This window comes from Nicotiana tabacum, chromosome 1 (genome assembly GCF_000715075.1).
Source record: "Nicotiana tabacum cultivar K326 chromosome 1, ASM71507v2, whole genome shotgun sequence".
In the NCBI taxonomy this organism is placed as follows: Eukaryota; Viridiplantae; Streptophyta; class Magnoliopsida; order Solanales; family Solanaceae; genus Nicotiana; species Nicotiana tabacum.
The window spans coordinates 211,451,716-211,464,122 of record NC_134080.1 but is presented as its reverse complement, the minus strand read 5'-3'; the positions used below and the strand labels follow the sequence as shown (position 1 = coordinate 211,464,122).

Sequence of the window (12,407 nt, the reverse complement as noted above, 5' to 3'; positions counted from 1 at the left end):
GCTGCAACTTTCCGTGCTTCACTAAAATAATAGCTATTTTTAATAGTTTTTCAAATACTGACTGTTTTTCAATTATCAGTCTAAAAACTAACTAGCTTGTGCTATTTTTACGGCACAACTGAGATTCCGAATCTTATTTAGTTTTAGTCAATTTTGAGGCCTGTTGACCTAGTAAATTTGTGAAACACTTGGGATAAATAACGGGGATTGTAATTGAAGATTTCTTGAATCATTCTTCTCCATTATTGTAAAAAACTCTTTTTCTTCCTCTGCCTCTAGCCTTGATCGAATCTCATTATATTCTTGTGTTATTTCTTTCTTTTTTATTTGCTTTATATGTAATTGTGTGGTAGTTTAATCCTCAATCTTCTCCAACCCATATTATTTTAAAAGCATTGCTTTACAAGGGTCAAAATACACAAATTCATGTAAATTTGAACATATATTCTTCAAGTTTTTCTTTTAATTATATATTTATAAATTGTTTAAAGCCACTCCAACTAGAAGTCACAATAAATAATATTTGAAAATGCACTCCGAGAGGAGCACATAAAGGACAAAGTCGGCGTTCTTGCTTTGGCATGAAGAATACGAATAAAAATATCATTTTGCCGGTGAAGATTGCTTCAAACGATTGAAAATTAGAGATACATACTAAAGTACTACTAAAAGATATTCAGCGTTGTAGATGTTACTAATATTCAGAAAATTATCTTTAACATAGTCATTAACGAGAGAAGAAACTAAATTAGACAACAATGAAGATGTTCTTAAATTCAAAATTATGAATCTTTTAATAATATAATATAGAACCTGTAAATTTTTAAAATTGGTTATGAAAAAAGTGCTCATTTAAGTAATTTAACACATTAAAGGGAAAGAGAAATAAAAAAAGAAATGTTCACTTCCAATCACCAGAATAAAAATTCAATGACACATCCAATCTTTTAATGCTATTTGGTGCAAATTTGAATTAGTACAAAATTATAATTAAAAAAGCGTTTATTCAAGCCGTCTATATTTCAGTAGAATTTTGGAGGTATATGGGTAGAGCAGGATTGAAGTGGCTAATTGGGTTGTTTAATGTTATTTTCAGGACGAAGAAGATGCCAGAGGAATGGAGGTGGAGTACGATGATTCCGTTATTCAAGAACAAAGGTGATATCCAGAACTGTAACAACTATAGGGGCATCAAGCTACGGAGTCATACCATGAAAGTGCGGGAGAGGGTAGTGGAAGGGAGGGTGAGGAGGCTGGTGTCAATGTCCGATAACCAGTTTGGGTTCATGCCTGGTCGTTCCACTACGGAAGCGATCCATCTTATTCGGAGGTTGGTAGAACTGTACATGGAGTAGGAGGAAGGATTTGCACATGGTGTTTATTGACCTAGAAAAAGCTTATGACAAGGTACCTAGGGAAGTTCTTTGGAGATGCCTGGAGGTGAATGGTGATCTGGTGGCTTATATTAGGTTGATTAAGAATATGTATGATGGAACTAAGACTCGGGTTAGGATAGTGGGGGCAACTCAGAGCATTTTCCGGTTGTTATGGGGCTATACCAAGGATCTACACTCAGCCCATTCTTATTTGCTCTGACAATGGACGCACTGACACACCATATTCAAGGGGAGGTGCAATGGTGTATGTTATTCGCTGAGGATATAGTTATGATTGATGAGACGCAAGACGGTATTAACAAGAGATTGGAGGTTTGGAGATGGACCCTTGAGTCTAAAGGTTTCAAGTTGAACAAGACTAAGACTGAATAGGTGGAGTTCAAGTTCAGCGGTGTGTCGGGTGAAGCAGACATGGACGTGAGGCTAGACTCTCAAGTCATCCCCAAGAAAGGGGGACTTCAAGTACCTGGGGTCAATTATACAGGGGGATGGAGATTGACGAGGATGTCACGCACCTTATAGGAGTGGGGTGGATGAAATGGAGGCTAGCGTCTAGTGTCATGTGTGACAGGAAGGTGCCTCCGGAACTTAAAGGAAAGTTATATAAAGCGGTGGTTAGGCCGGCCATATTGTATGATGTAGAGTGTTGGCCAGTCAAAAGTTCTCATACCCAGAAGATAAAATTTACAAAAATGAGGATGCTAAGATGGATGTGCGGGTACACTAGGCTGGATAAGATTAGAAATGAAGATATTCGACTGAAGGTGGGTGTGGCTCCCATGGAAGACAAGATGCGAGAAGCTAGGCTTGGATGGTTTAGGCATGTGAGGAGGGGAAATTTGGATGCACCGGTAAGGAGGTGTGAACGACTGGTCTTGACGGGTATGTGAAGAGGTAGAGGGCGGCCTAAGAAATATTGGGGAGAGGTGATCAGGCAAGACATGGTGTGGAAGCAGATTTCGAGGACATGACCCTTGATAGGAAGTTGTGGAGGTCGAGCATTAGGGTTCTAGGTTAGGAGATAGGAGGCTAGTATGATGGTGTTTTGTTTTAGGTTGTTGGTGTCTCCAGTTGTGTTCTTAATACTTCATTAGGGTTGTAGGTTAGGCTGTAGTATGTTTAGTGGCCCTTTGTGTACATATTATTACCTTGCGTCTGTAGTACTGTGCCTTTGTTACTGCTCAGTGTTCTTACTTTGCTCTCTATTTTCTGGTTATTGCGTTGCTGGTGCTATCTTTCTGGATTCCTTTGCTGTTACTAATACACTGTCTTTTTCCTTCTTGTGTTGAGGGTCTACCAGAAACAGCCTCTCTGCTCCTCCGGAGCAGGGGTAAAGTCTGTGTACACACTACCCTCCCAGTTCCCACCTGTGGGATCTCACTGGGCTGTTGTCGTTGTTGTTGTCAAGTAGTCTATTCCTAGTTCCCAATAATAATATTGGTCAACTAACTACCAATATAGGAAGATTCAACAGTTAAATTTAATATTCTATCACATTTTATCTAATTTAACAAGTTTAAAATCAATTATTTATATATATTTAATGAGTTTTCTGGTAGCTATATAGGATGCATAAATTATGAGTTCAAATGAACTCATAACTTCTATTCTAAATACGCCAGTGATTATACATAGTGACAACCCCTATCATTTACTAAATGGTTTACAGTTGCCCTTCATCCACTTATTCGTCCAAAAAAATACACGACGTTAATTCTATTAACAAAATTACCCCTTGCGACTAATGGCAGAGCTTGTGGGCCTTCTATTTAATGAGGTGGCATATTTTTATTGGGCCACGTGGTATTTTGGGTCAGACAACACATATGGGTTTAGTACTCATCCCATAAACCGAACCTGCCCTAATTATTTTACAATCCGGGTTAAAAAAACCTTTCCGGCTTCTTCTTCCTCCTCTGTTTTATCCTTCCATGGCTTCTATGGTCTACCCTTTTCCTCACTGGTATCTTTCCTTCTTCGCCACTTCCAAGATCCTCGCGAACAGATTGTAGTACAAAAGATGAGGGCATAGAGCACTGAAATTATAAATTTAATTTGATACTTGAAGAGCTTTAAGTTATACAAGTAGGCGTATAGACTAAATTGATGCGTGATTTGTGTCTAAAAAAATCAATCAAATGTCGTTCTTCCGCAATTTCTGAAACATTGTATATTTCTCTCTTTAAAATCTGTTTTCTCTCTACAAGTCCAAATGGTTAACCCATCGGAGTATTCCTTTAACAGCAGCCCAAATCCCACATTAATGTTTTGACCCATTCATCATGCAACTGTTTGTTTATATATATATCAGCATAAAAGTAAAATAAACAAAATAAAGAATTGAATTGTCTGATTTTGGTTGTAGCCTCCGTCCATTTATTATTTGTAAAAAAATATTTGTCCATGAAAATTTGTATGTTTTTGAAATTTTTTAAAAAAATGAGTTTTCAATAACATTTCAAGTTTCCCGGAAAAAAAAATAAAAATTCCGCTCACAAAACTATTTTACCTTTTCAAGTGTAACGTATGTTCAAATATAATTTCAAATTTTAAATATTACTTTTAACTTAAATCCAAATACTATTTTTTTCAAAACTCGTACTAACTCCATCTCAAATTATCTGTCGTGGTTTCTAAAAATAGTTGTCTCAAATTATTTAACATTTTAGAAGTTTAAGAGTAAATTAATTATTTTTTCCTATTCTACCATTGATATTAATTATTCTTGAAGATTATAAATATCTTAATTATGAGAAAATATTAAATAAAAATAAATTATACCTTAAGATATAAATAAGGATAAGTAATTTTAAAAAATTCTATTTAATCTTTTCTCAAACGATGTGCAAAAGAGAAATATTGACACATAACTTGAGAAAGAGAAATATTGACACATAATTTGAGAAAGAGGGAGTATAATTTTTATGTCTAAATGCCATTTATTTTGGATTGGAATTCTAAAAATGGAAAAAGATCAAGAAAAAGGCACTGGTCGACTCACAGCTCAACCTGTCCTACTTTCTCCCTCCACTCTGCTCTGCTCTGCACTGCTTCCTTTTTCACACTTCTGCAATTAATAGGCCAACTTTTTTTCCTTTCCCATTTCTTGGATCTCTACTTCTTATTATTCTCCTTCTTTCTGAAAAAAAAAAGATTAAAAAGTCTCGTCCAGTTTAGACTACATTGTTGATCTCAATTAATCTTGAATTTCTGCAAAACCAAGATAAAAGGTACTATCATATCCATATTTTCTCTTTGTTTCTTGACTTCTAAAGCTTTCAAAAGCTCTTTTTTTTTATAAATAAAAAAGGACAATTTAGGTTTAAAAATCTCATCTTTTTCCAGAACAACCCCTCTTTTTTGCTTTTTTCTCTCTTTTATATTCTCTGCTTTCCAGTTTTTACAATTTGGGTGTCAATGTTACTGCTTTTCTTTAGTTTGTATCTGATCTAAAAAGGCTGAACTTTGGAATTTGTGTTCACAATTTTTCTTTCTTTTGTTGAATTCTTATTTTCTAGCTTTTTTATTTATCATTTTTGGTAATTGAGCATTTGAGCTATATATATGCCTATTAAGTTTTTTTAGTATAGTATCCACACTAATTCAGATTCGCTTTGTGTCTCTAAAAGGGGTGTTACTATTAATTTAAGCTTGACTTTACAACCAAAACACTACTTTTAATTTCTTAAGGCTCGTTTGGCACGATAGATAAGGAATAATTGATTTTGGGATTAAATTTGAGATAACTTTATCCTACATTTCTATGGTTTCTATTGATGGTAATGATATATTGTCTCTTTTAGTCTTCTCGAGCCAAGAGTCTTTTGGAAATAGCCTCTCTACTCCCTCGGGTAGATGCAAGTTCTGCGTACACACTACCCTCCCAGAGCCAAGAGCCAATAATTGATTTCTATGGTTGTTGATGTTGTTTGTTGTTGAGTTTATCCCACATTGTAGTGTTACTTTTATAGGAGTACGGAATAATAATCTCGGAATAATTAATCCTGGGATAACTTGTTTCCCAACCAAACAATCCGTTAGGGAAAATAACATACTTATAAGATTTGTGAATTGTAATAAGTTTTGATCTGTGAAGGACTAAAACAAATGTTTGATTAAAGATGTAGCTTTAATAACATATGGGGCTAAAACAATTGTTTGATAGTATGGCTTTATTGAAGACTGAGAGTACATAAATGTCTATTAATTTGATTTGTATAATTGAGATTCCCATAGAAGGAAACAGCTTAAAACAGTCCAGTAATTATATTATATTTCTTAGCTCACATGCAAAAGTCCTTTAAACTCTGTGCTGGTCAATTAGTCCATTTTCAATGTTTGCTGGCATTTCCATCTTCTTATGTACTTTTAAATAAAAAATTCCATTAATTAATCTTTTCTTCTTTTGTATAGCTGGTTTATTAGTTGACTGAATTGACATTTGACCAAGGAAGAAAGAGAACTTAGTTATTTGCATTAAGCCCAAAAAAACACCTTTTTGCTGTGCTGGAATCTTGTCATTTCAGCATTGTTTTGCTTGGTTGACCATAAATCTAAGCTTTGTTGTCAATCAGATGATCACTCTGTGAGTCTGAGCAAAATGGGAGGTTGTGTCTCGAGTAGCAGCTCGAGTACTTGTAGTAGTAGGAGCAATGGAGAAAGAATTTCACATGAATGTTTGGGAATAAACATGTTCGGTCGAAAGAGGATTAGAAGAAGTCTTTCTGATCCTGCAACCATATTGCAGCATCTGAGTTCGATTCCCAATCGGATCTTTACGAATGGCAAGAGCCGGACTTCTTGCATATTCACGCAACAGGGACGTAAAGGCGTTAACCAGGATGCCATGATCGTGTGGGAAGTAAGTTGTACTTTTTTAGGCATAATACTACATTTGGCATATTTCAGAATCTGATATGTCATATGAATGTACTTGTGTAGGATTTCATGTCAGAAGATGTGACTTTTTGCGGTGTATTTGATGGCCATGGTCCACATGGCCATCTTGTTGCTCGCAAAGTAAGGGATGCACTGCCCCTGAAGCTAAAATCCCTCTTGCAGTCATTTGAATCAAATCGCAGTGAGAATCCACAAGTGGAAACTGTGGATCCCGATAAGGATCAAGTGACGTCGGATAAAGTGGTCACTCAGTGGAAGGACGCTTTCCTTCAATCATACAAGGCAATGGACAAAGAATTGAGGTCCCAACCTAACTTAGATTGCTTTTGCAGCGGCAGCACTGCTGTTACTCTAATAAAACAGGTAAGATGAGCCACATTTAACATTATTTTCCTCATGCTGTTTATGTCATTTTGTTTTCTTCAATTCTAACCTTATTTTTGTTCTTTTTTGTTTTAAGGGTTCAAACCTTTATATGGGCTATATTGGTGATTCTCGAGCAATCTTGGCGTCAAAGGATGAGAATGATTCAATGGTAGCAGTCCAGTTGACTGTTGATCTGAAACCTGATTTACCTAGTATGTCTCTTTTATAGTGAATTTTTCATAAGGTATGATCATTTCATGAATTCCTATTAGATAATCTAGTATTTCTGGTGGCAGGGGAAGCTGAGAGGATAAAACAGTGTAAAGGTCGGGTTTTTGCATTGCAAGATGAGCCCGAAGTGCATAGAGTTTGGTTGCCATATGATAATGCCCCTGGGTTAGCAATGGCTCGAGCATTTGGCGATTTTTGTGTTAAGGAATATGGGGTAATTTCTATGCCAGAATTTTCTCACCGGGTTCTTACAGAGAGGGACCAGTTCATTGTTCTTGCTTCTGATGGGGTATGTTATGCTATCTGAATCTCTTTTTAATTTGTTAGCTTAATCATTTTTCGGAAGTGTTGAAACCAGCCTGAATGATATTTGTTAAGTTTTTGTAAGTATATGAGAATAAAGCTTCCCTTATAAAAAAAATCAATAAAGCCTCAATGAGAGTTCCGTAACAAATTGATCCTTTTGGCTGACTCTAATGCTAGTATTATGATCAAAGTTACAACCTTGAACGTCCTAGTAATATCTTTTTTGGTATGGTTGAATTGGCGTTAAATATAATTAATAGTATGTTTCTCTGGGTCTATGTATGTGTATAATAAGTTAAATGGAGTGATGTAATGTAACATAGTTAGGAAAAAAGGGCGAATCGTTGAATGATGCATTTTAAAGTAGAAATTTCGTTCTCTTTTAATTTTGTAATTGCGCAATTAAATTCTCTATATGGCCACCTATTGTAGCTTCCTGTGTTAATTGCGCAGATTTTGGAGATTACATAAATTAACAATAATCTACCAATGTAAGTTCCAAGCATTGATATTGATGGAAAACTACATAGGTAAGCATTTGGTGTTATTTTCACTGGTGAAATATTATGATTAGGTGGGAAGTAGGTATTTTCTAAGTACATGAAAAAGGTATTAGGTCTGGCTATTTGGTGGGTTGTCTGTTATGTAGCTTTCTGGGTTTGGGGAAAGAAAGGGGCATTTACGTTGTCATGGATCTGGAAAGTTCAACGATTAGGTGTTTACGTCTGTACCTAGGAGGAACGGATTTGATTAAAGTGTGAATCAGATGTGCCAAGACTCCTCAAGTCCTCATAGGCAAAGTAGCTATCATTTTAGTATTTGAAAAAGGTATTAGCTCATGTACTGTAGTAGGTTGAATATTCTATAGCTTTTGGTGTTGAAGAAAGAAAAAGCAGACTGGTGATATGTGTACATTTGTACCTAGGAGGCGGATTTGATTAGTATTATGAATCATATGCGCAAAGTCTACTCATCGGCAAAGTAGCTATTGCTTTTAGTATTTGAAAAAGGTATTAGCTCATCTACTGTAGTACGTTGTATATTTTGTAGCTTTCGCCGTTGAAGAAAGAAAATGGAGACGGGTGATATTTGAAGTGTCAGCTTTGACAACAGTTATTTACATGCAATCCTCGGAAGGACCTGTTATTACTTGGTATTGGACTTTTGGAAGACTCCAATACTATTATTTTGATGAATGTGACTTTCTTATATCCTGCATTTTGACTTAGATGAATTGGAACTATATAACCAAACATTATATGTGCATGTGCGCGCTCGCATAATTACATGCAATATGTTATATGGAGCAATATATTATGATATGGAAAAAAAAGAGCGAATTGAAAAATGGCCCATTATATATCTGAAAGTTCAATTTCCTTTTCATTTCATAACTATAAAATAAACTGAAAAATGATTCCCTCTATACGATCACCTAACCCTGCTTCCTACATCAATTGCCAAGACTTTGGATATTATATACCCATTAACAATGTACTACCAACAGGGGCGGATGCACCATGGTAGTTACGGGTTCAATTGAACCCATAACTTTTGCGAAGTAGAAATTTATGTGTGAAAATTTATTAAAATTGTAAAAATAATAGATTTGAACCCATAAATTTAAAAATATAATGGGTTCAATATTAAAAATCTTAAAAGTTGAACCCATAGAATATAAATCCTGGATCCGTCTCTGACTACCAAAGCTAGTTTGAAGCATCACTGGTGATTGCTACCAAGTACCTACATAGCTAAGACACTTGGCTATCATTCTCACTGGTGAATTATTATGATTGGTGGGAAGCAGAGACGGACCCAGGAGTTGAAAGTGGCAGGGGCATCATTATCGAACAAAAACTTGAGCAAATGCTGGAGTGAAAATCAAACTCAGGCAACGCACTAAAAGTCAAGTTGTGCGCCCCTAAGTCGGTCAATGCAGCTACCTAAGCTTTGAATCTTGGGGTGTCAATCAAAATATATATACATATTAGTTAAGATATATACACATATACTTATATCTTTTCCAAAAAATTACCAGGGCTGGTGACCTCCCTACCCTCAGGGTACGTCCGCATCTGGTGGGAAGTAGCTTTTGTTTGTTAGTATGTTAAAGGTATTTGGTCAGACTATCATAGTTGTTTGTCTATCATGGAAGAGAGGGACATGTTATGTTACGTTGTCTTTGAGTCCAGTAGGTTTAACAACAGGTGTTTACATTTGTACCTCGGAGGAAAGGATTTTAAATAGTTTCTTGAATCAGATGTGCCAAGAGTCTTCATAAGCAAACTATCCGTTGGTATTTCAAATAGGTATTACCTCAGCTACTTGTAAAAAAAAGAAGAAAAAATGTATTAGCTCATCTGGTTTAGTAGGTTTGTCAAGAAAATAGAGATTTTTTATCTTTGAAGGGTGGTTTGCGCTTGAGCAGACACCCTTAAACGGTGATTTTCTAATAACTCTTGATGTTTTAGCAGTTCTCTGACATGCAACCAAATGTTTCTACCCGCGTGAATGAATCATACAATGTATTCCTTTTTGTTTAAAAGTTAAAAACATTTGTACCTTCTTCTACTGTACTATTTATCTTCGTTTGGTTGTCTGCAGCACCCTTTCCTTCTTGTCCACAGTGCTCCTATGCATTGAAGCTTAATCTCGAAAAAGAATGTTAGCTTTTATGTTCATTAGGTATAAGTGAATAAGTTTGACTAAATTATAATCTGAAGCGCTATTCCATGCCCTCGAAATACATTCCACTTGAACTTTTCAACGTTTTGTTGCTGGAAGCGAGTGTAGGACATAAAACTTTTTTGGTTTGAGATAATGAGGTGCTTGGTGTGTAAAATAGTTTTGGTTTCAAAAACCATAATATCATCGTTTTTTTCCCAAAAAGCAAAATGAAACACCAATCCTTTTGTTTCATAATACCCACGGTTGAAGTGTGATGATCTCATTTAAAAGCTTAAACTGTTAGAGAGAACATTATTTACTTAATTATGTCTTCAATAAGTCCCCTCACGTGCGGGCTTGATTCTTTTTGACCAGCCAAGCACGTGAAAATTGTTTTTAATATTGAGTGGCGGTGAGACTCGAACCCAAGACTTCTGCATGTTCTGGTAGCATGTTGAAGTGTGTGACCATCTCATCTAAAAGTTATGCTGTTAGAGATAGCACACCTCTTTTACTTAATTATGTCTTCAACACGCTATTTACTTAATTATGTCTTCAATACTCACAAATCTTTTGGTGTTATCATTTTCACTCTTACTTTTTCTGAGCTATGTTTTCTTCCTCGGGGGATCATGTTCAATAGTTATTTTTCTAAAACGTTTTCCTTCACTTTAAAAACTTTGGTGTTTCTCCCTAAATAAATCAAGGCAATTCATTGGACCTTTAGAATGGGTTTCCCAATTCTAGTAAAAGGGAGAAATCATGCTTCAAGGCTTTGGTCTTGTGGTAAAACCGTAAGAGTGCAACACATGATATCTAGTTTAGGCGCACATCATGGGTTCGAATCATGTCCCGGACAAAAATCTGGTATTTGCGTGTAAAAGAGTAGTTGGGTGCGCTCATTATCTATCGAGTTTCGAACCGTGCCCCATTAGCGCTCAGTGATTTCTCGCAGCCTGGTGCACTAAGCTCCCACTATGTGCGGGGTCGGGGAAAGAGCCGGACCACACGAGTCTATTGTACGTTGCGTTATCTTGCATTTTTGCAAGAGGCTGTTTCCAAATTGCTCTAGTGATATCAAATATATAACAGCTCTCAGGCGTCAACGCAGTATGATTTGAGAAATATAACTGGAAACTTTATATTGGTAGAGTAGTTTTTGACAGGATCTCTCTCCTTATAGGATGGTTTTACTCTTCTGCTCCATTAAGCAGATCTTGTTTTTGATTATTCAATTATTATTAATAATTTAATATAAAACCCTAGTGATTTAAAGTAGCATTTTGCTTTCCTGTAGCTTAATCTTGGGAAAGGCTTTCTAATTCATTGTTTCTTCAAATTTAGAAAAGAAACTTGCAAGGCTAGGATTGTAAGTTAGGTAGATGTTGTATGACTGTGTCATGACTACTGTTTTAAATTGAATGTCTATTCTCAACTGCAGGTTTGGGATGTATTGAGTAATGAAGAAGTTGTTGATATAGTGTCATCAGCTCCTACACGGTCGTCAGCTGCCAGGATCCTAGTCGACTCTGCTGCTCGTGAATGGAAAACCAAATATCCAACTTCAAAAATGGATGATTGTGCTGTTGTTTGCTTATTCTTGGACGGACATATGGACATGGAATCCGACAACGAGGAACAATCCTTTTCTTCTGCTACTCTTCAGCGTAACCATTCTGATAACGCAGCCGAATCAGATGATGGGCACAGCTCCGAGCCATGTCTACAGAGAAATTTCACTGTTAGATCAGGTGAAGAGAATGATGCTTATAAACAAGTAGTAGCCGAAGCAGAAGCAAATCAGGAAACCGTAGTAACAGAAGATCAGAAATGGTCAGGATTAGAAGGTGTTACTCGAGTAAACTCTCTGGTTCAGCTTCCAAGATTTTCAGAAGAACGGCCAGGACCTTAACCTCTTGTTATTCAATTATTATTTGTTATAATTCACATCCCTTCGTCTCAAAGATGAAATAGAGAGTGGCATTATTGTCATCCTCTATATCTTGTGCAAATATATTTTTCCTGTAGGCATTAGACCATGTATACGTCCACCCCTTCTCGCCATTGATAGAGAGCACCTTCATGCGCGGGGTAAGCCTTTTATCTTTATCCTGTTTATGTTCCATGTTCGGGTTAATTTGGTTTGTTCAGCAAGTTAAATTGGCATTCATTTGAATTGTAAATTATTAGGATGTTCCCTTCAAAGGCATGACAATTATTACAGTTTATGTTATGTATGCTCTCTGTATGATGAGAGTTTTGCCTGTGATTTATGATCTAAATTGCATTTGGACAGTTCTTCAGAAATTATTTTGTCTAGAGTTAATCTGAATAATCATTTTTGTTTGTATGATTGCTTTACAAAATATGTTAGGAATAGCTTTGCATATGCTGAGGTACATGATTATGTATTGTTTATATTACATGCAAGTGATTCTGACTATTTACTTTGTTTATACCTGTTTCCAATCAGTAACATTATTAACATTATTCGTAATAAGGGAGCGTGCTGCTTGATTCCAAATTTGGCTATTCAAA

The 12,407-nt window shown here is 35.9% G+C and overlaps 1 protein-coding gene across 1 annotated transcript; it reads left to right on the top strand.

Annotated features, from left to right (window-relative positions):
- The first annotated feature begins 4,310 nt into the window (after window positions 1-4,310).
- On the top strand, window positions 4,311-12,138 carry LOC107808485 (putative protein phosphatase 2C 1). The gene is made up of 6 exons (XM_016633019.2): window positions 4,311-4,627; window positions 5,972-6,258; window positions 6,339-6,659; window positions 6,757-6,874; window positions 6,959-7,182; window positions 11,311-12,138. The coding sequence occupies exons 2-6, from the start codon at window positions 5,998-6,000 to the stop codon at window positions 11,779-11,781; spliced, it is 1,395 nt and encodes a 464-aa protein (XP_016488505.1). The 5' UTR covers window positions 4,311-4,627; window positions 5,972-5,997; the 3' UTR covers window positions 11,782-12,138.
- Window positions 12,139-12,407: the final 269 nt, after the last annotated feature.